General features: G+C 35.1%; 2 protein-coding genes across 2 annotated transcripts; both read left to right on the top strand.

Annotated features, from left to right (window-relative positions):
- Positions 1 to 1,930: 1,930 nt before the first annotated feature.
- On the top strand, positions 1,931 to 3,085 carry LOC112637096. Its single transcript, XM_025406061.1, has one exon. It carries the CDS (start codon positions 1,931 to 1,933, stop codon positions 3,083 to 3,085), a length of 1,155 nt encoding a protein of 384 aa, XP_025261846.1.
- A 123-nt stretch (positions 3,086 to 3,208) lies between these two features.
- On the top strand, positions 3,209 to 7,141 carry LOC112637097. Its single transcript, XM_025406063.1, has one exon. It carries the CDS (start codon positions 3,209 to 3,211, stop codon positions 7,139 to 7,141), a length of 3,933 nt encoding a protein of 1,310 aa, XP_025261848.1.
- The last annotated feature ends 18,896 nt before the right edge of the window (positions 7,142 to 26,037 follow it).

The following is a 26,037-nucleotide window of genomic DNA, read 5'->3' on the forward strand; positions in this document are numbered from 1 at the left end:
CCCCGAGAGTCTTCCGTTTTCCATCATAGTGATCGGAGCGTCATACGGAGAGTAAAAATAGTGCAAATTCGAGAGTTCGCGATAATCTTAACGAGCAAAGTTAAGATTCGTTTCATTAGTCTCACGCGTGCGAAATCCTTAAACCGCGAGCCTCAATCATTGTAACAGTTTCGCGAAGTAACATTGTGCGCGCCAGTAATCGTGTCCGCAGTGCACGTGAACAGTTCAAACGCGAGTGCCGGGATCTTTCGGAGCGCCTCCACTCTCAGCCAGAGGCGGAGCCTTCGTCGTACCGCAACTCCGTTCAAGCGAACTGGGCGTCTCTCTCGCTCTCCCGCGAACGGCCGATAGAGCGCCGTCTCGCTCACTCTCCCGCGAGCCGTGAACAGTGCGGTTTCGCGTATGCATAGATAGCCACAAGTCAGCTATCTATCTCAACATTGGGCGAACCGACGTGTATAGTGCGGTCTCGCTCGAACTCTAGTACGAGCGGCATAACGCCGTCTCTCTCGCATTCGTGGCGAGTCGTGTATAGTGCGGTCTCGCTCGAACTCTAGTACGAGCGGCATAACGCCGTCTCTCTCGCATTCGTGGCGAGCCGTGAACAGTGCGGTTTCGCGTATGCATAGATAGCCACAAGTCAGCTATCTATCTCAACATTGGGCGAACCGACGTGTATAGTGCGGTCTCGCTCGAACTCTAGTACGAACGGCATAACGCCGTCTCTCTCGCATTCGTGGCGAACCGACGTGTATAGTGCGGTCTCGCTCGAACTCTAGTACGAACGGCATAACGCCGTCTCTCTCGCATTCGTGGCGAACCGACGTGTAGAGTGCGGTCTCGCTCGAACTCTAGTACGAGCGGCATAACGCCGTCTCTCTCGCATTCGTGGCGAGCCGTGAACAGTGCGGTTTCGCGTATGCATAGATAGCCACAAGTCAGCTATCTATCTCAACATTGGGCGAACCGACGTGTATAGTGCGGTCTCGCTCGAACTCTAGTACGAACGGCATAACGCCGTCTCTCTCGCATTCGTGGCGAACCGACGTGTATAGTGCGGTCTCGCTCGAACTCTAGTACAAGCGGCATAACGTCGTCTCTCTCGCATTTGTGTCAAGTCGTGAACAGTGCGGTTCGCGTATTCGCAGATAGCAATATTCATTCTATCTATATCGGACCAGCGGACTGACGTGTATAGTGCGGTCTCGCTCAAACGCTTATCCGAGCGGCATAACGCCGTCTCGCTCGCTCTCACGCGAACGGCCGATATAGCGCCGTCTCGCTCACTCTCACGCGAACGGCCGATATAGCGCCGTCTCGCTCGCTCTCACGCGAACGGCCGATATAGCGCCGTCTCACTCGCGCTCACGCGAACGGCCGATATAGCGCCGTCTCGCTTGCTCTCACGCGAACGGCTGATAGAGCGCCGTCTCGCTCGCTCTCACGCGAACGGCTGATAGAGCGCCGTCTCGCTCGCTCTCAAGCGAACGGCCGATATAGCGCCGTCTCGCTCGATCTCGCTAACAGCTGATCGATAGCTGTCTCGCTCGCTCTCACGCGATCCGCGTAGTGGTGCGCTCTCACCCTACATCGCGTCTTGAGACCAGCAAACGTGTATCATTTTGTGACTTTAACAATAAACGGACAGTAATTCGCTCACCGGTCTTACTGTAACACATTAAGTCGCAACTGCATATCATTTCATTCCTATCAAGTATTCCTTACGCGATCACGCACTGAGAGAGCTTGCGATACCCCCGCGGGTATGTGCCGGCAAAGTTCAATCGCGCTTATCCGGTTTTACAAAATTCGCGAATCGAAAGCGCGATCCCGAACATTTTGGTCCTTCGAGCCGGATCGTAAGAGCTCGAAGTCAGCGTGATAACAATACTGTGAGTGAATTTGAAAGTTTTGACTACTGTCAGTGACAATGAGTGAATTAGTTGAAAATCAGCTTTCGACGCTACGCTTCGTAGCGAAAGCATTGGACAATTTCAAGAAAATTGGCCGGAATAATCTCACCTCCGCCAAGATACGAAACCGAATGACATCACTCAAGGAAACGTGGAATAATTGCCTGGAAGGACATCGCCTGTTGCTGCAACATTATCCGGAATCAAAACGCGATCTCATCGCTTATTTCCGAGACGAGCAACTGGATCAATACCAGGAAATCTACTTGACAGCACTGGACTACATGTCTGACTGTTTGGAGGAACTGGAACCGTGCGTGAGTCCGCTCCAATCAAGCGACCGATCTGTATCTCATATACAGTCGGAATCCGCGTTATCATTGAGACATTTACCGCCCATTCAATTACCACCGTTCTCCGGTAAAGCCGACGAGTGGGAAACTTTTCGCGATCGATTCACTGCGTTAATCATAAAGAATCCCGAATTATCCGATTTCGCGCGCATGCATTTTTTGGTCTCAAGCTTGACCGATAAAGCTCGCGATGTTGTAGCGGGTACTTCTGTTACCGCTGATAATTTTGACGTCGCTTGGAAAGCATTAACTTCTCGTTTTGAAAATAAACGTAAACTTGTTGAACTTCACATTGCTGAATTATACAATTTACCTTCGGTTAACAAAGAATGTGCCGCGGAATTGCACGCTTTACGCGATAAAACCGATCGAGCGCTTTCAGCCTTAAAGCGGTTAAACCGAACCCAAAAGGATATACTTAATGACATTTTAGTCTATTTTGTATCGCTCACGCTTGACTCCGCCACTCGTCGCGCATGGAAACTCAAAGCCGGATCGGAATCGACTCCGCCGAATTACGAAGACTTGATTACGTTTATATCATCGCGTGCGCTCGCATTAGAGGAATTAGCTCCTTCCGCTGCAAACAAAGGTCGACATACTGTTCAAGCGAACACTGCGACCTTCGCGCGTCAATCTTCCGGTCCGTGTCCAGTCTGTAAGACACCGCATTATCTTAGTAGGTGTCAACAATTTGTAATTAAGAGTCCGAATCAGAGACGCGAAATTGTCAAGAATTCAAATCTATGCTTCAATTGTCTCGGAACGAAACATTCCGTAAAAAACTGCCAAAGTAAAAATACATGTCGCATTTGTTAAAAAAGGCATCATTCTCTCTTGCATCTTGATTCGGCCTCTTCAAGCGATCTAGACGTTACACGAGCGAACACGTCTAGCACCAGCGACACTGTGGAAAAAATCGAGCCGTCGCAAACCGTCGCGATGTCCGCCGTATGTTCAAGTGCACCCGTGTCATCCGTATTACTGGCCACAGCGAAAGTAACAGTTCGGTCTCCCGACGGTCGCGTCTGTGAAGCTCGCGCCCTGATCGATCAAGGGTCAGAGGTCACTTTTATTTCAGCAAGATTAGCAAGAATCTTGCGTTTACCTCGGAAACGAATTTTCGCTCAAATTTCCGCAGTCGGCGGTATCAATGCGGATACATGTCGACATTCCGCTGTCATTGAATTCGCACCTCGCGGAAAGCCTAAGCCAGTTTTCACTACGGTCGCGTATATTCTAAATGCGCTTACTAAATACGCGCCGCGATTATCAGTCTCAGTATCGGATTGGAGACATATAAGTACACTCAAGTTAGCAGACGACGATCCCACAGGATCAAGCCCTATTGACGTAATCATCGGCGCCGACATTTACAGTCAAATCATTACGAATGGAATACGGAAAGGTCCAATCGGGCAACCTATCGCCCAGCGATCTCATTTTGGATGGATTATCTCTGGACCCGCTCAGAATCCAAACGTTTTGGCTCAAACGATTAACGTCTTTCATTGCTCCATCGAGCGTGAGTTACGCCGTTTTTGGGAAATCGAAGAGATCCCACGCTATAACATTTTGTCTCCTGCCGAAGAACAATGTGAGAAACATTTTCTTACGACTCACTCACGAATTTCCGACGGGCGTTACGTGGTTCGTCTGCCGTTTAAGACGAAGTTCCCTATCGACATCGGAGAGTCTAGATCAATAGCTATACGGAGACTAACAGCATTAAAAAGGCGTCTAGATACGAATCCAGATCTCAAATCGGAATATTCAGCGTTTCTTGAAGAATACGAGCAGTTAAAACACATGAAAAGAGTGCATCCTCCAACCGCATCTCATTCACCGGCGGTTTATCTTCCGCATCATCCTGTGATCCGCGCAACGAGCGCTACCACTAGACTGCGCGTCGTGTTCAACGCGTCCAGCCTCACAACAAACGGTACATCGTTAAATTCACATTTAGAGATCGGGCCTAAATTACAAACGGAAATAACGGCGATCTTATTACGATGGCGGAAACATAAGTATGTTTACATGGCGGATATTGCCAAGATGTACCGACAGATTTTGGTCGACCCTCGTGATCGTGACTATCAACGTATTGTCTGGTATAATCAGGATCAATCGGACATTCAGGATTATCAATTGTCCACTGTTACGTATGGAACCGCGTCAGCTCCGTTCCTGGCTTTACGAGTGATCAAGCAATTGATAACAGACGAAGGAGCCGCATTTCCCCTTGCAACTCCGATTCTTCAAGATGATATTTACGTTGATGACGTTCTTTTCGGAGCCAATGACATATCAGTGCTGCGTCAAGTCCGCGAACAACTCTGCTCTCTGCTGTCTCGCGGCAGATTTACTTTACGAAAATGGGCCAGCAACAACTCCGCATTACTAGCAGACATTCCGGAAGAATGTCACGGACTCGCCGGAAACAGATGGCTAACTTTCGAAGAAAATTTCAGTGTTCTAGGATTAACATGGAATCCCGCCTATGACACTTTCCAATTTCGCGTGGATCTCTCACCGACACTTCCAGATACGAAAAGGAAGATACTATCAACGATCGCTCGATTATTCGATCCATTAGGATGGGTCACCCCCGTTACGATCAACGCGAAAATCTTCATGCAACATTTGTGGAGATTAAAATTAAACTGGGACGACGCCATTCCGTCACAAACACTTCAGCGCTGGGAATCAATATACCACAACCTATCGGCCTTAAATAATTTACAGATTCCGAGATGGACATGTCAAGATGACAGTACTGCGTTATGCGAGTTACACGGATTTGCAGATGCATCTAACGCGGCATACGCCGCCGCAGTTTATATGCATACGACCTCGCAATCAGGAGAGATAAAGATCACCTTATTAGCGGGCAAGTCGAAAGTCGCGCCACTCAAGATCACAAGCATCCCTCGATTGGAATTACAAGCAGCATGCCTTCTTGCTCGGTTGATCGAGTTCACGCAATCCTCACTCCAGATGTCAAACGTCGCGTGTCATTGTTGGACGGACTCTACAGTAGTATTGGCATGGTTAAACTCACATCCGTCCAGATGGAAAACCTTCGTCTCTCATCGAGTCGCAGATATCCAATCTCGATTACCTGAAGTTAAATGGCGGTACATTCCATCCGCGGATAACCCAGCCGATTGTGCTTCGAGAGGTATTCTACATTCTGATTTCAATGCCTTTAACCTGTGGTGGCACGGTCCTCCCTGGCTCAAACTAACTCAGACCAAATGGCCAAGAGATCCCGCTCCTCTACTGGAAGAAGCGCCTGAGGAGAATCAGAAACTTATGGTACACGTAGCTCAAACAGATTCTGGCTGGGATTTAGCCACAAGATACTCCACGTGGCCGAAGCTAATCAGAATTACAGCATATACTATCCGCTTCGCAACCAGATGCCGAAAGAGAGATCAAACTTCAACTGACTCAGAGGTGCAAAGCCAATCTTTGACGGCAAGTGAATTTCAGACCGCACGCAAATTTTGGATTAGATCAATCCAGTCAGACGTTTTCAGTGACGAATTGGACGCTCTCAGGAAACAGCAATCACTTCCATCAAAATCAGCGTTAGCTATGCTTCGACCTTTCCTGGATGAAGATCATTTAATAAGAATCGGCGGTCGTCTAAAACATTCCAATCTTTCATTCGCGACGAAGCATCCGATACTTCTAGCTCCGCATCCATTAGTCAAACTTATCATCAGACACACTCATATTCGAGCATTACACGCAGGCGTTCAATTGACATTAGCAACAATACGCCAAGACTACTGGATTCTCCAAGCGCGAACTCAGGTCAAGCAAATCATACATCAATGCGTTACATGCGCCCGAGAAAGAGCAGAAGTTCCGACACAGCTAATGGGCGACCTTCCACAAGCTCGAATCTCTACACCCGCTCGAGCTTTCAGCCATTCTGGAGTGGACTACGCGGGCCCCATTTTTACTCGCGCATCCGCAGGTCGCGGCATTACGTCCCGAAAGGGTTACATTGTGTTGTTTGTCTGCTTGGCCTCCAGAGCAATTCATTTGGAGTTAGCCAGTAATTACTCCACCGAAGCGTTTCTCAACGCCTTTTCTCGGTTTTGTGCTCGCCGAGGTTTACCTTCCACAATGTACTCTGATAACGGTACGACGTTCGCAGGAGCCGACGCTGAATTGACAAAAGCTTATCAGAGCGCAATGCGCAACCCCGAGTTCCAGAGCAAAATTGCCACCGATAACATTAGCTGGCAGTTCATTCCTCCCCATGCTCCGCATTTCGGCGGTCTTTGGGAGGCCGGAGTTCGCAGTGTCAAGCATCATCTTAGACGAATTTTGGGCCCTCACACTCTCACGTATGAGGAATTTTCTACTCTGTTATGCCGCATCGAGGCTTGCCTCAATTCTCGGCCCATCGGTCCGCTTACAGATACTTTCGACGATTATAACCCCCTTACACCGGGGCATTTCTTAATCGGATCTCCCATCACGGTGAATCCCGAACCGTCCATTCTCTCCGTAAATGAAAGTCGACTCTCGCGTTGGCAATTAATTCGTCAATTGACAGAGCAATTTTGGAAAATCTGGCAGAGCGATTACGTCAATACTTTACAACAGCGAGTTAAATGGAAGCAAGTACAACCGTCTGTGAAGCCTGGCTTAATGGTATTAATTCGTAATCCGTTGCTTCCGCCGTGCAAATGGGAGCTAGGTCGGATCACACAATGTCATCTCGGATCCGACGGCTACGTTCGCGTCGTTACCGTGCGCACCGCTCATTCTGAATATAAACGGCCGATAGTTAAGCTATGCTTACTACCCATCGATATCGAGTCTTCGACTAACGGTTCTCCGAGCGATAATTGAGGTTCACGCAGCCACAATTCAAGACGTGAATACGTCAAAGCGGACGCATGTAAATATGTAAATACACCGATGTACATATGTATATACTAATAATTTGTAATAATGTAAATATGTAAATCTGCGTTCCTGTAAATATGTACATATGTATTCATAAACCTGGAAAATCGCTCCGATGCGATATCAGTCGCTCACGGCGGGCGGCATCCGATAACTCTTTACTTTCGAAATTATAATTTCGAGGCGGGCGGTATGTTTAGGATTTGCCCTAAATCGCGCATAAAATTATTACCCCCGGTCATACTAGCGCCATCCGTTTGCGCGCTATCGAACCCGCGTTCAAGTACGCCGTTACTGTTTTTCAAAAATCATCCAGGATCCGCGTGATCACGCGAAATAATACACGGTCCTGGCCAATAAACAGGCTTACATATCACGCGATCTGACGTAATGATCAGGGATACGTCGAGGTCCGATCATACGATCCGTGATCAAATCTTTATCTATCGGGAGAAAGGCTTTCTCCCCGAGAGTCTTCCGTTTTCCATCATAGTGATCGGAGCGTCATACGGAGAGTAAAAATAGTGCAAATTCGAGAGTTCGCGATAATCTTAACGAGCAAAGTTAAGATTCGTTTCATTAGTCTCACGCGTGCGAAATCCTTAAACCGCGAGCCTCAATCATTGTAACAGTTTCGCGAAGTAACATTGTGCGCGCCAGTAATCGTGTCCGCAGTGCACGTGAACAGTTCAAACGCGAGTGCCGGGATCTTTCGGAGCGCCTCCACTCTCAGCCAGAGGCGGAGCCTTCGTCGTACTGCAACTCCGTTCAAGCGAACTGGGCGTCTCTCTCGCTCTCCCGCGAACGGCCGATAGAGCGCCGTCTCGCTCACTCTCCCGCGAGCCGTGAACAGTGCGGTTTCGCGTATGCATAGATAGCCACAAGTCAGCTATCTATCTCAACATTGGGCGAACCGACGTGTATAGTGCGGTCTCGCTCGAACTCTAGTACGAGCGGCATAACGCCGTCTCTCTCGCATTCGTGGCGAGTCGTGTATAGTGCGGTCTCGCTCGAACTCTAGTACGAGCGGCATAACGCCGTCTCTCTCGCATTCGTGGCGAGCCGTGAACAGTGCGGTTTCGCGTATGCATAGATAGCCACAAGTCAGCTATCTATCTCAACATTGGGCGAACCGACGTGTATAGTGCGGTCTCGCTCGAACTCTAGTACGAACGGCATAACGCCGTCTCTCTCGCATTCGTGGCGAACCGACGTGTATAGTGCGGTCTCGCTCGAACTCTAGTACGAACGGCATAACGCCGTCTCTCTCGCATTCGTGGCGAACCGACGTGTAGAGTGCGGTCTCGCTCGAACTCTAGTACGAGCGGCATAACGCCGTCTCTCTCGCATTCGTGGCGAGCCGTGAACAGTGCGGTTTCGCGTATGCATAGATAGCCACAAGTCAGCTATCTATCTCAACATTGGGCGAACCGACGTGTATAGTGCGGTCTCGCTCGAACTCTAGTACGAACGGCATAACGCCGTCTCTCTCGCATTCGTGGCGAACCGACGTGTATAGTGCGGTCTCGCTCGAACTCTAGTACAAGCGGCATAACGTCGTCTCTCTCGCATTTGTGTCAAGTCGTGAACAGTGCGGTTCGCGTATTCGCAGATAGCAATATTCATTCTATCTATATCGGACCAGCGGACTGACGTGTATAGTGCGGTCTCGCTCAAACGCTTATCCGAGCGGCATAACGCCGTCTCGCTCGCTCTCACGCGAACGGCCGATATAGCGCCGTCTCGCTCGCTCTCAAGCGAACGGCCGATATAGCGCCGTCTCGCTCGATCTCGCTAACAGCTGATCGATAGCTGTCTCGCTCGCTCTCACGCGATCCGCGTAGTGGTGCGCTCTCACCCTACATCGCGTCTTGAGACCAGCAAACGTGTATCATTTTGTGACTTTAACAATAAACGGACAGTAATTCGCTCACCGGTCTTACTGTAACACATTAAGTCGCAACTGCATATCATTTCATTCCTATCAAGTATTCCTTACGCGATCACGCACTGAGAGAGCTTGCGATACCCCCGCGGGTATGTGCCGGCAAAGTTCAATCGCGCTTATCCGGTTTTACAAAATTCGCGAATCGAAAGCGCGATCCCGAACAATTATATTGATCTTATCTTTGTTATACCGGTTACTATCTGTACCATTATTGTTTAATATATTTAGATAATTATAAGTAAAATAACTGACTGTCGATTATTTCTCTCTCCTAAATACTGTCTAGCGCTCTCTCTCGATATCTAATCCACAAAGAACTCTGCCCCTCTGCCAAATACTGAGCCCGGGGTTACCGGATCTTGCCGTTACCGTATCGTTATCGTGGCGCGGAAATACCGCGCCTGGCGCCCATATTCTATCTCCTTTTTTTTTTTGTGGGAGATTCTGTTACCGTACGTTACCGCCATTTTAATATCCCGATACCGTCAATTACTGACACCGCCAAATTTGCACGCCACCTCCTCGGGAGCGGCGTTCCCGAGGCGGGCGACGGCGTCGCAGTGCTCGAGTATTTAATATAAAAAAGGATTATTTAATCGATATTATTGTTAGACAAAAAATTTTTAGTGATGTTTTGGCATATGTTTATGTAATAGAATTTCAAAAATGTATATGTGGATTGCCACATATACATTTGTTGATTATCTTAAAACAGAATTATAAAATAGCAAATGCTGAAATAGTTGATAAATTTATTTCTGCAGAAATTCCTGATTCTAATGAAAATAAAAGTTTACATAATATTGTAATGAAACATATGATTCATGGACCATGGAGATTGGTGTTTGATAAATAATAAATGCTCGAAACATTTTCCAAAACCATTTCAATCTGAAACAATTATGGATGAAGATGGTTATCCGCGATATCATCGAAGAAATAATGGATTGCTATACGAAAGACCTGGACGATATGTTGTTGATAATCGATATGTTGTTCCATTTAATCCAACGCTCTTATTTTTATTCAATAGTCATATTAATGTTGAAATAGTTTCGAGTATACGATCTGTAAAATATTTATATAAATATATTTATAAAGGTCATGATTCTGCATCCGTAGTTATTGGAGAAAATGTAGATAAAACTATAAATCATGATGAAATTCAAGATTTTATTGAAGCTCGATGTGTTGGACCCATGGAAGCATCTTGGCGTATTTTAAGTAAACCTTTGCAAGAAAAAAGTCACGCTATATTTCGTTTACTAATTCATTTATCAAATTAACATAATGTAATAATCGATGATAATATTAATAATGATACAATAAGATCTGCTGTAGAACGAGTAACAATGTTATTAAATTATTTTGAATTAAATGCTCGAGATGAAGAAGCAAAACAATATTTATACAGTGATATTCTATCTCATTATGTATTTAAAAAAATTAAAATTAATGGCAGAATTATTAATCGCTGGGAGTCAAAGATACTTTAATTGTATTGGTCGTATGTATACCATCAGCCCGTCTCAGATAGAATTGTTTCATTTACGTTTCATATACTTTTACTATATGTTAAAGGAACTACAAGTTTTCAAGAATTAAAAACAGTTAATAACGAAATACATCAAACTTTCACTGCCGCGTGTTTAGCATTAGGACTTATAGAAGATGATGATGAATGGTATCGTGTAATGAATGAAGCAAAAGTTTGGATGATGCCAAGACGACTTCGAAATTTATTCGTACGAATTTTAATTCATTGTCAATCAGTTCATCCGACAAAGTTATGGGATGAGTTTAAAAAAGATATGTCAGAAGATTATATAAGACGATTTGGATCTATAATAGGAATGAAAAAAGTTTATAATCATATTATTAATTTACTTCAAAAAGAAGGATCAAATATTGCTAATTTTCCTGAAATGGAACAAGAAATAGAGGAACAAGAAATAAATAATGAAGAATAGATTGAAGAAGATACATCAATAGGTATGCGACAATATGAACAATTACATACAGAACAAAAAGAAATTGTTGATACTATTTTAATAACAACAACAAATAATAATAGTGAGAAATATTTTTATATTGATAGTCCAGGTGGGTCTGGTAAAACGTTCATTTATACAACCTTGTATTATCTACTTAAAAGTAGAGGCAAAATAGTTACTACGATGGCATTTACCGGTACTCAACATTACTTCCAATAGAAAAACACAAAGTTTTTGGGTTATCTGTACTTCTTTTCAGCGATTCTACATCGAACATTAAAGTTCAATCTAAAGAAGCTAAAAATTTAAAACTTGTAGATGTTTTCATTATAGAAGCCCCTATGGCACCACGCTATGTATTAGAAATAATAGATCGAACATTACGTGATATAATGCAAAATGATTTATATTTTGGTGGTAAAATTGTTCTTCTTGTGGGGATTTCAGACAATTATTACCCGTTAAAGAAAAAGCAACGCGTTATATAAATCGCGAAATTATAAATTTATCGATAAAATTTAGTATTCTTTGGAAGCAATTTAAGATATTTTCATTGACACAAAATATGAGAACTTTACCACAGGAAAAAGAATTTGCACAATTTTTACTAAATTTTACTTAAATAAATAATGGTTCTTTAAATGATCATTCAGAAAATATTTGTATTCCAGAAAAATGTATAGCAAATGCAAATTCGAACATAGTTAAAGACATGTATGAAGATATTATAAAACGTAAACAATATCAAATTATGACTAATTACGTTATATTATTTGCAAGAAATGTCGATGTTGAAGAAATAAACGAAAAAGTAGTAAATTTATTGGATGAAACGACAGAAAGAGTTTATACAAGTATAGATACTCTTGAAACAACTGGAGATAATCAAGACATATATGAAGCAATTCCGATAGAATATCTCAACTCTTTAAATCCAACATGTCTTCCACCATATAAATTACATTCAAGAAAATACACTATTGTCATGCTTATTAGAAATCTTAGTATCAATGAAGGTTTATGTAATGGTACAAGATTATTAATTTTAGATTTAGATAATAATTTACTGCGTTGTGAAATTTTAACAGATAATAAAATTGGAGAAATTGTTTTTCTTAATCGCATCACTTTGTATTGCGAAAATATATATCCATTTACATTTAGAAGAAAACAATTTCCAGTAAAATTGGCATTTGCTATGACCATAAATAAATCACAAGGACAGACTTTCGATAAAATTGCAATTGATCTTCAAAAAGATATTTTCAGTCATGGACAACTGTATATTGCATTTTCACGAGTTCGTTCTTGGGATTCGTTGAAAGTTTATTTAAAAGATAATAATGCGAACAAAAAAATAAAAAATTATGTTTATAAAGAAATACTTGATTAATGAAACAAAACAAATTAATATATGACATATGATTATGTAATAATAATAAAATATGTAATAATAATAATAAAAAATGATAAAATTAATTAATTAATTAAAATTAAATAAATAATTTCAATTTTAATTTTTTAAATTAAAGAATAACATTTATGTAATCATCCTAATAACATTTATGTATCATTCTATTAAATTTTCAAATTATTATAAAAAGTACACATATAATATATATTAAAGAATTTTAATTATAAATAAAGAATTTTATTTTAATTATTAACATACATTAGAAAAACATTAATTGTACTAAACTAAGTTACATATATCATCGATTTTTTTCAGTAAAAACTTCAAGATACCAATAATTTTCGAATTATAATTGAGTAAAAATAAAGGTTTTTTCACAATCTAAATCTTATGGAAATAAATTATTAACAAAATCACATTCTTTTATTAATTTCAAGTAGAGTTTACTTTAATAAAATTTTAATTTAAAGCTTATTGTTAGTTGCAATGATACATGGTAGCAAAAACTAGAAACATACAAAAAATCATAACTTTTCTCGATATTTTTGAAGAAAAAATTGTCTCCAAATGATCCCACGCACTTGCCATTAACAAATAATATTAATATTTCTATATTTTTGCTTTAAATTTTTATTTTAAAAGAATTTTAACAGAAATTAAAATTATTTTTTTAAATAAATAATAAAGTTAATTAATATTAACTATTAAATTTTAACTTAAAAATTAAACAAATTTATTTTGACATAAGTAATTGTTTAATAATTAAATTTAAGTCGATATACAGGGTGACCCATTTTAACTTAGGCAGCCAAATAACTCGAAAAATAAGCACACTACGAAAAAATGGTTAGAATCAAAATTTCGTCATTTCGAGGGGGACGTACAATGACGTTAAAATCAGCCCCCCCATCCCTCCCCCTGGGCGGTGAGGGGGGGCAAGTTTGAAATCTTAAATGGGAACCCCTATTTTTCATTGCATATTCTTGTAGCTTATCTCGAGAGCTTTCCAAAACACTATAATTAAGTACCTTTTTATTAAGTACTTTTTGAGTTATAAGGCTTGAAATAATTTCTTAATTTTACATAAACCATAAAATATCTAGTAAACCATTCATTTTTGGATTATCTTACCTTCATACTTTTATGTACAAAATAATGAGAGGAATCAATTGGTGTAAAGAAAACACATAGTTGTTTCTAAGAAAAAATATGTAATTTGCAATTAACAATTCCATATTTTTTCTTAAAAACAATTGTATGTTTTCTTTACACCAATTGATTCCTCTCATTATTTTGTACATAAAAGTATGAAGGTAAGATAATCGAAAAATGAATGGTTTACTAGACTAGAACAATACAGGCGCGCGCTACGCGCGCGCTATTTATTTCTTCCATTCATACTGCATATATATATATATATAAGAGAGAACCTGAAAGAAATACATATGAGGTCCGACATGACCTCAAATGTCATTTAAACTTAAACAAGATATGGGTACCTCTGAGAATGAAAGCTATTCAAAAAATTTTGTATCGATAAAAATTATTTATTTTAACAAAGCGCATTGGGTAGTGACCTTAATCTTGACTACGACCATATATATATATACAGGGTCTACCAAAAGTGTGGAAACCCCTAAATATCTCGGAAAATATACGTTTTACAGAAAAGTGTTTCCAACAAAAGTTGTAGGGTTTAAGAAGATCTATATACTGATTCTATCAGTTTGACCTTGGATGGCGTCGTCAAGGTCAGGTCAAGGTCACATTGACTTTTTTAAATGACACCCCCTACATTTGATTGCATATTCTTATAGCTTAATTCAAGAGCTTTCCAAAACACTATAATAATGTTCATTTTTATTAAGTACTTTGCGAGTTATGAGGGTTGAATGATAGAGTAGCGCCGGTATTAACATTATCCAAGGTGTACTACATGGAGGTTACTCGCTCGGATTTGCATCTGTTGTGTGTGTGATCCAGCTAACTAAGGCAAGATCGATTCCTCAACATATCCTCATATTTCGCTGAAGTCAAATTGCCAAAAAATTGCTCCATAAAACGTGTATGAAACGTCTCGTTAGTTCCTTCATTTACCGCTATGTGACGCACTACATGCAGTCTAACTCGCATTTAAAATTCAACTAAGAATGTATAAAGCTATCAAAGAACGAGCACCTTCTAACTTCAGCTTTGAGCAAGCAGAAATTAATTGTTATCGTCCAAATACAACGTACGATTAATTAAAATTAAACGTTTTAAAAATGGCTGGCGACTTGTCGGAACGTGAAAGAATCACTATCCTCATGATGCGTGGATGGGGTGATAACGAAAGATCGTTCTCTGATGTCGTTCGATTATTTAATGACACGTATCCGAACCGTCGAATTAATAAGTCCACTGTGTTAAAAACAATAGAACGTTTTAGACAAACTGGTAGCGTAAGAAATCGCTCTAAGTCAGGAAGACCATTGTCTGCAACCAACGAAGAAAAACAACTTGATGTTCTGCAGACATTTATTGAAGATCCCAATTCTAGTGTTCAGAGAGTCGCTCAAACTCACGATATTGCTCCCATGTCGGTTTGGAGAATTTTAAAGAAGAACAAGTTCCATCCATATAAATTGCAATACGTTCAAGAATTGCAAAACGGAGATGAGGAGCGTCGTATACATTTCTGTGAAAGAATGATGGCACTAATAGATGTCCGGCCCATCTTCCCTTATCAAATTGTTTTCACAGACGAGGCAACTTTTACCTTAACGGGAGAAGTTAATAATCAAAATTTTCGTTTCTGGTCAGATGAGAATCCGAATTGGGTGCGGGAAACTCACACACAACATCCACAAAAAATAAATGTATGGTGCGGAATAATAGATGGCTATTTAATAGGGCCGTTTTTTTTTGAAGAATATTTGAACGCTCAAAGGTATGAGAGATTACTTGTTGATCAAATAATTCCAGCCATACAGAATACTTTTCCAAATAATTTCCAAGAAATATGGTTTCAGCATGATGGAGCTCCTGCTCATTTTGGTGCAGGACCACGTCGTATTTTAAATGAGACTTTTCCGCTACGGTGGATAGGAAGAAGGAACGGAAATGAGGGAGGAGAGGATTGGCCACCTCGGTCACCAGATCTAACTCCTCTTGATTATTATCTATGGGGATATCTGAAGAGTAAGGTTTACAGAACAAAACCTAAAACCATTCACGAATTGATACAGCGAATAAGGGATGAAATGGCTTTGATACCTTTTGAAACGAATCGTAAAGTCATTTCTACATTCTACCAAAGATTAGCATATTGTCAGGAAGTAAATGGCAGCCACTTTCAGCATTTACTTTAACACATTGAAACACATTTGCAATCGTTTGGTGCAACCTAACCTGATCTCTGTATACACGCACCGCACGCACGCACACGCACACATTTCGAACAATTATTATGATAAATGAGCATCCACAAATTTATTTACTGTTTACTATGTCGATTGCTTTCCAGGTCTTTAAATGCTCGATTGTAATTTGGTTGGGTCTTTGCTTTTGCTGACTGGATCCACGACCGATCTTGCCTTAGTTAGCTGGATCACACACACAACAGATGCAAATCCGAGCGAGTAACCTCCATGTAGTACACCTTGGATAATGTTAATACCGGCGCTACTCTATCATTCAACCCTCATAACTCGCAAAGTACTTAATAAAAATGAACATTATTATAGTGTTTTGGAAAGCTCTTGAATTAAGCTATAAGAATATGCAATCAAATGTAGGGGGTGTCATTTAAAAAAGTCAATGTGACCTTGACCTGACCTTGACGACGCCATCCAAGGTCAAACTGATAGAATCAGTATATAGATCTTCCTAAACCCTACAACTTTTGTTGGAAACACTTTTCTGTAAAACGTATATTTTCCGAGATATTTAGGGGTTTCCACACTTTTGGTAGACCCTGTATATATATATATATATATATATATATATATATATATATATATGGTCGTAGTCAAGATTAAGGTCACTACCCAATGCGCTTTGTTAAAATAAATAATTTTTATCGATACAAAATTTTTTGAATAGCTTTCATTTTCAGAGGTACCCATATCTTGTTTAAGTTTAAATGACATTTGAGGTCATGTCGGACCTTATATGTATTTCTTTCAGGTTCTCTCTTGAATATTATATATTTAAAAAAAAAATTTTTTTCTTAATCGCGAAATCTTAATCGCTCACAATTTCAATCGTCTACTTACACTTAGGGCCGGTTGTTCCAACTTCTTGGTAAATTTTACCCGATAAGTAGCCTATTTTCGTCTTTTTTTAGAACTTATCTGAAAAAAGACGAAAATATGCTACTTGTCGAGTAAAACTTACCAAGAAGTTGGAAAAATTGGCCTTTAATCGTGTACTTACACTTATAATCACAGTTAAATTCGGAATGGCAAGTTCTCATCGATACAAAATTTATATCGTTATCTCCTACCATAGATGTAGCTAGACTTACGTTTTGGGGTAAGTTAAAAATATTATATCTTTGATCTTGAAAACGAAAGAACCTCTATACAATATAAATCATTGTAATTCCATTGTAGCAATTGCAAAATTGCAATGAAACATTACAAAGAGGTTGCTACAATGTAATTACACAGAAAAATCCACAAATCGTCAACACAATTGCAAGATAACAAACATTTCAAAAAAAATTTTTAAATCAAAATTGTGCAATTATATTTTTTTAGAATAAAATATATAGAAAAAATACAAACTATAGGTAATAAACTAAATTATTTAAATTTTACTTATTTCAGCCTTATAATTGTTTAAATATTACAAAATCAATTTATATAAAAAAGTAAGATCCATTTTAAGAACTTTATTTTAAAAAAAAATGAAATTTTTAATCTTCAAATCTCTAAAATATAAAATTTTTAACTATAAAAATTATAAAGTTTCAATATGTAATAAAAATAAATATAAAAAATAAATATAATACATAATTAACATTTGCTCAAAATCATTCAATTTTTTTATATGTGATAACTTTTCATATAGTATATAATTTTTCACAAATTGAAGTATATAAATTAATAAATATCTCATACTATATAGTACATTACAATAAAATGGAATAAAAATGGAAATCCAGACATTTCTTCTTAATAAATTAAATTGTAAAAAAAGTATTATAATACTTTTACATTTGATATGATGCAACAAAAATATTGATTACGCTGTATATATAACTGTGTATATAATAATAATAATGAAAAAACTATTATAAGTATGATGAAGTAAGCACACACACAATAGACATAAAAATAAATAAAGTATAAATATACAATCATATAAAATTATAATATATAACATAGATGTATATAAAACAAAACATGATATTGTAAATTTATTATAATGAAAAAGTTGTAGAACATCAAACAAAAAATAATATTAATACATAAAAATAACATCATAAACTCAGGTACTTTGTTTTTAATTTGAACTATTGAAAAGAATGTGAAGTAAATCGAAATGTATAGAGCTCTATTACTTCTATTTGAATAATTGAAATATATTTGTATCAGAACCTGTGAAAAATTTCAATTATACTCTTCATTATTTAATATAGTATTTATATACTTATTTTGTATAATATAATTTACATATTATATGATGGCATATTCACTTTACACACGTTATACATATTTAAATGAAACATTTGTTAATATATAAAATCAAAATTAAATTTGTTTATTCTATATAATTTAATATTGAATTTTATTGCAATACTTTAGTTTATAACTCCTTTCTCAATAATATAATAATTAATATAAATTAAGTAATACAATATATAAGTTTTATAATATTATTAAGCTTTAAAATAAGAATTATTTTAATTTACTTTAAATAAATATTATTATATTTTTTATAAATTTTAATAAATTATTTATCATATTTATCATAAAATTATTTATCATAAAATAAGTTCAATATTAAAACATAAATTATTTTTATGTTTTAATATTGAACTTATTTTTCGTTTGGTCTTCTACAACTTTTTCATTATAATAAATTTCTAACACAATATCATGTTTTGTACAATCTATGTCATATATTATAATTTTATACGACAATGTATTTATAGTTTTTTTATTTTTGTGTCTATTGTGCTTACTTAATCATACTAATAGATTTTTTATTATTATTATTACATCTTCATCCATTTTAGTTTCTTCAAGAAAAGGTTTCGGATAATGTTTTGAACAACGTCCATCTACCAAACACCAATCACCACAAGGTCCATGAATCATATGTTTCATAACTACATCATGTAGAATACGATTCTCACATGGATCAGGAATTTCAGCAGAAATATATTTATCAACAATTTGCGGAATTGTAATTTTATAATTGTATTTTAAAGTAATTAACATATGAACATGTGGCAAACCGCGTTTTTGAAATTCAATAACATATACAAATGCTGCTATTTCACCAAAAAATTTTTGTTTAACAATTAAATCAATTAAATAATCTTTTTTTATATTAAAAACACGAGCACAAATATCAGATCTATCCGAAGCTTGTTGATCAGGTAAAAGATTTTCTTCAATTTCACGCCATTTTGGATTACAAATCATAGTAATGGAAAGATCTGGTTTACCAAATTTACTAACTATTGCCATTGCATCTTGATAATTTTGTAACATATTGCGTGGCGATCCAGTAAATGTAGAAGGAAGTACAACCATTTTTCCAATACGCCCATTTAAATTATTAGCCGTAGTTTGTAAATAATCTCTTAAACCTTGATATTGTTCTTAAACCTTGATCTCTTAAACCTCGATGTTTCACTACGTAATTCTTTTTGATGATTTTTACAATAATCAATTCTATCTTTTTCCATTTTTACGTAGCTGTCTACAAGCCATTGTTGAAATAAGCGACGTCCTAATAAAAAAACATTAAATTCATCACGAATAGCTATACGATATTTAATATACTGTCCTCTAGTTATTCGTCTATCACTATTTAATTTTTTTAAATCACGATGCCATCCTTGAGTACCATATGGATAAAATAATGGATATATCCATGGTTCTACATTTGGATCCATAATACTAACTTTTTGTAAAGTTTTAGTATTTTTATTACGTATTGTAACATATGATTCTGGAATTTCTCCATCAGCTGTTGTAGAGAATACAGCAGCAACTTCATTGGTTCTTTGAGTATTATATCGACGTCGATCCATATCTGGTCTTGAAGTAAATACCAATTGTAACTCTGGTAATAATTCACCAGATTCCATTTCTAAACGTCGTTGCTTTTCTAATTCTTCACCCATCATTTGATAAGACTGAGCAAATACATTAAATTCCCGCATTATTTGTTCAAGGTTTTGTACAATTTCAAAATCTATGTATGAATTTTGATTCAGACGATGATTTATTGCTTCATTTGAATCTACGATAAAAAGTTGGCCATAAGTAGGATTTTCGTTTTGTGCAGCATATAATGCTTTATTAATTTGATAATAAATCTGTCCTTGTATTTTAAAACAATATGGACCAGGTCGTCTATCTTGAAAGTTAATTAAATTAGCATTAAATGAGGCAAATGAAAATGAACTGTTATAACTACGAATATTTTGAAAAAAATTATTAGATTTTATGTGACTATCATCATCAAATAAACTACGAATGAATTGAGGAAATTCAGGCAATGGTTGCACATATACTGCACCATGATTACAACAATCATGAAATGAATATCCTCTATTAGAAACTTTTTCAGCTGCAAAGTGTTTTGCATTACAATGAATACAATACACATCCATAGGACCAATATAATATTCAATTACATCAGTAAATGATAGTGTACTAATATTATTCAAACAAGATCGTTTTTTTTTGCCGTGATCGATAACGAGTTTGATATTCCACAGATGATTGTAATGTTGATCTAACACTTAAAGGATTTTCTTCATTTTCCCTATTTAATTCTATTACACGATTATCATTTGATGTACCAGCAATACAAATAGTTTGTTGTTTTGACTTTTTTAAAGAATTTTCAATTAATTTCTTATTTTCATGACGACGTCGTTGATTCTCCCTTCTTTTTTTCTCGATGTCGTTGTAAAAATTCTTCTTTTTCTTCTAAAGTACGTACAATTTTACGTCTCGTCATTTTATAAGAATTTTCTATATTAATATACTATATAAAATCTTAAAGATATACACGTAATATTATTAATAAATATTAATAAAAAGAAAATAATTTATACAAGAAACTTTTTACTATTGAAATATCTGTTACACTATTTTTATATTATAACTATTAAATAATCTACATACTATTACTATATGAATAAGTTATTATTATTATTATTTATATATTATTTAAATATTATTATTATTTATAAATTATTATTATTAGATTAAATTTAATTAAGATAAAAATTAATATTCTCTTTAGGAATGGAATTTGACGAATTATTGTTAGTGTTACAATTGTCATTTACTTTAAGTAATATATATGGATCGATGTCCGATACAACGCTCAAAAAAATTAATAAAATTGTTGCTGTTTTTTTCACTAAAATAAATTAACTTACATAAANTTTAATTTTCTTTAAATAAATATTATTATATTTTTTATAAATTTAATAAATTATTTTATCATATTTATCATAAATTTATTTATCATAAAATAAGTTCAATATAAAAACATAAATTATTTTATGTTTTAATATTGAACTTATTTTTCGTTTGTCTTCCTACAACTTTTTCATTATAATAAATTTCTAACACATATCATGTTTTGTACAATCTATATCATATATTATAATTTTATACGACAATGTATTTATAGTTTTTTATTTTTGTGTCTATATTGTGCTTACTTAATCATACTAATAGATTTTTTATTATTATTATTTTTCATATTATTTATTACCACAATTATATATACAGCGTATATAATCAATATTTTTTGTTGCATCATACCAAATCTAAAAGTATTTATAATACTTTTTTCCACAATTTTATTATTAAAAATATATAGATTGAAATGTCTAGATTTCCATCTCTATTTATTGTAATGTCTTTATTTATTGTAATGTACTATATAGCATGAGGTATCTATTGAATTTATATATTTTCTCAATGTTTATATATACTTGAGTTATTAATTTGTAAAAAATTATATAATATGTTATATGAAAATTATTAACATATAAAAAAATTGAATGATTTTTGAGCAGATGTAATTATGTATTATAGTTATTTCTTATAAGTAAAATTATAACTTTTATAGGTAAAAGTTTTATATTTTAGAGATTTGAAGTTCTTTTAAATATTGAGCTTCTTTTGATTGGATTTTAATAGTTGATGATGAATCAGCAAATAAAGGAACTGGTAATCCAAATATCTTATGAACTGTTTTCCAAAAGGTAATAATGTAGCTGCAATACCCGTAAATGCCATTGTACATACACGTTTATTTCTAATTCTAGCTAAATAATAGATAGTTGTGTATATATATGTTTTACCTGATCCACCTGGACCATCAATATAAAAACAATTATTTGAGGTAATATTATTATTTAATTCCATTTAATATAAGATCAACGATCTCTTTCTGCTTATCATTTAATTGTTTATATTGTTTAGTGCCTATTTCCATAGCTTCTTCAAATATCATGCAATTCTCTTCTTCATCATTTTCTGTTAATTGTTTCATTTGTGGAAAATCTACAAAACTTTTACCTTCAGCACGAAGCATACTATTAATTTGTACATATGCTTTATTTTGTCCTTGTAATATACCAAAATGTTGAATATAATCTTCAGACATTGCTATTTTAAAATTTTCCCACAATTCTTCAGGATATAATGGTTGACAATGTAATAATATACGTACAAATAATCTACGAAGTTGTCGTGGCATCATCCATCCAACAGCTTCATTCATAGCTTTTTTCCATTCATCATCATCTTCGATCAAACCTAAAGCTAAACATGCGGCTGAAAATGATTGACAAAATTCTCCATTTACAGTTCTTAAATCATTAAAACTTGTAGCCCCTTTTATTGTGAGTAACAATAATCGTAAATGAAATAATTCTATTTGTGTTGACTAGCGGAATACATTCGTCCTATACAATTATAATGACTTTTACGTTTGACCCAACGTGATACATTTTTACCGTTAACTTTCTCTTTTTTAAATGTATAATAACTTGGAATTTCTATATATAAATACTGTTTCGCTTCTTCATCACGTAAGTTTAATGAAAAATAATCTATTAACATAGTAACTTGATCTAAAGCAGAAGTCATTGCATCGTCAATGTTTTCATTTTCAATTATAATATTTTTGCTCATTAGGAAGATGCACTGGTAAACGTGTTATAGCGTGACTTTTATCTTGTAGTTTTTTACTAAGAATACGCCAGCTAGCTTCAACAGGTCCAACATAACGAGCTTCGATGTAATTATGTATCTCATCATGATCAATAACAACACTTTCTGTTGATTCAATAGTTATAGCAAGCAACATCATGTCCTTTATAAATATATTTATATAGATATTTAACTGATTTAATACTTGAAACTACTTCAACATTTATATGACTATTAAATATAATTGATAAAGTAGGACAATATGGAACAACATAACGATTATCAACTATATATCCACCAGGACGTTCAAAAGTTGTTCCATTATTTCGTCGACGATAATAAGGATAAGCATCTTCATCCATTTTAGTTTCTTCAAGAAAAGGTTTCGGATAATGTTTTGAACAACGTCCATCTACCAAAACACCAATCACCACAAGGTCCATGAATCATATGTTTCATAACTACATCATGTAGAATACGATTCTCACATGGATCAGGAATTTCAGCAGAAATATATTTATCAACAATTTGCGGAGTTGTGATTTTATAATTGTATTTTAAAGTAATTAACATATGAACATGTGGCAAACCGCGTTTTTGAAATTCAATAACATATACAAATGTTGCTATTTCACCAAAAAATTTTTGTTTAACATTAACTCAATTAAATAATCTTTTTTTATATTAAAAACACGAGCACAAATATCAGGTCTATCCGAAGCTTGTTGACCAGGTAAAGATTTTCTTCAATTTCACGCCATTTTGGATTACAAGTCATAGTAATGAAAAGATCTGGTTTACCAAATTTACTAACTATTGCCATTGCATCTTGATAATTTTGTAACATATTGCGTGGCGATCCAGTAAATGTAGAAGGAAGTACAACCATTTTTCCAATACGCCCATTTAAATTATTAGCCGTAGTTTGTAAATAATCTCTTAAACCTTGATATGTTTCATACGTAATTTTTTTTGATGATTTTTACAATAATCAATTCTATCTTTTTCCATTTTTACGTAGCTGTCTACAAGCCATTGTTGAAATAAGCGACGTCCTAATAAAAAAACATTAATTCATCACGAATAGCTATACGATATTTAATATACTGTCCTCTAGTTATTCGTCTATCACTATTTAATTTTTTTAAATCACGATGCCATCCTTGAGTACCATATGGATAAAATAATGGATATATCCATGGTTCTACATTTGGATCCATAATACTAACTTTTTGTAAAGTTTTAGTATTTTTATTACATATTGTAACATATGATTCTGGAATTTCTCCATCAGCTGTTGTAGAGAATACAGCAGCAACTTCATTGGTTCTTTGAGTATTATATCGACGTCGATCCATATCTGGTCTTGAAGTAAATACCAATTGTAACTCCGGTAATAATTCACCAGATTCCATTTCTAAACGTCGTTGCTTTCTAATTCTTCACCCATCATTTGATAAGACTGAGCAAATACATTAAATTTCCGCATTATTTGTTCAAGGTTTTGTACAATTTCAAAATCTATGTATGAATTTTGATTCAGACGATGATTTATTGCTTCATTTGAATCTACGATAAAAAGTTGGCCATAAGTAGGATTTTCGTTTTGTGCAGCATATAATGCTTTATTAATTTGATAATAAATCTGTCCTTGTATTTTAAAACAATATGGACCAGGTCGTCTATTTTGAAAGTTAATTAAATTAGCATTAAATGAAGCAAATGAAAATGAACTGTTATAACTACGAATATTTTGAAAAAAATTATTAGATTTTATGTGACTACCATCAAATAAACTACGAATGAATTGAGGAAATTCAGGTAATGGTTGCACATATACTGCACCATGATTACAACAATCATGAAATGAATATCCTCTATTAGAAACTTTTTCAGCTGCAAAGTGTTTTACATTACAATGAATACAATACACATCCATAGGACCAATATAATATTCAATTACATCAGTAAATGATAGTGTACTAATATTATTCAAACAAGATCGTTTTTTTTGCCGTGATCGATAACGAGTTTGATATTCTACAGATGATTGTAATGTTGATCTAACACTTAAAGGATTTTCTTCATTTTCCCTATCTAATTCTATTACACGATTATTATTTGATGTACCAGCAATACAAATAGTTTGTTGTTTTGACTTTTTTAAAGAATTTTCAATTAATTTCTTATTTTCATGACGACGTCGTTGATTCTCCCTTCTTTTTTCTCGATGTCGTTGTAAAATTCTTCTTTTTCTTCTAAAGTACGTACAATTTTACGTCTCGTCATTTTATAAGAATTTTCTATATTAATATACTATATAAAATCTTAAAGATATACACGTAATATTATTAATAAATATTAATAAAAAGAAAATAATTTATACAAGAAACTTTTTACTATTGAAATATCTGTTACACTATTTTTATATTATAACTATTAAATAATCTACATACTATTACTATATGAATAAGTTATTATTATTATTATTTATATATTATTTAAATATTATTATTATTTATAAATTATTATTATTATTAGATTAAATTTAATTAAGATAAAAATTAATATTCTCTTTAGGAATGGAATTTGACGAATTATTGTTGGTGTTACAATTGTCATTTACTTTAAGTAATATATATGGATCGATGTCGATACAACGCTCAAAAAATTAATAAAATTGTTGCTGTTTTTTTCACTTATAAATAAATTAACTTACATAAATAAGTTAATTATTATAGTTATTGAACTATAGTTATTGTTAAAATTATTATTTTGTTATCATCATTATCATCATCTTCATTGTCATTATTATCATTATCATTGTTGTTATCATCAATATTATATAATAGTTTATATCATCAGTGTCATCATTTATATATTATTCATATCATCGATTATCATCAATATCATAATTATTATTAATAATAATATCAATACTTCTAAATAATATGATTTATTTATTAATTACATACATAAAAAATAAAATAAATTACAATATATAATAATTAATAATACTACTGTAATAAAATTAAATATTAATTAAATTTTTGTAAATATAATATAATAAAATATAT

This window comes from Camponotus floridanus, unplaced genomic scaffold, assembly GCF_003227725.1.
Source record: "Camponotus floridanus strain SB8 unplaced genomic scaffold, Cflo_v7.5 scaffold130, whole genome shotgun sequence".
Taxonomy (NCBI): Eukaryota; Metazoa; Arthropoda; class Insecta; order Hymenoptera; family Formicidae; genus Camponotus; species Camponotus floridanus.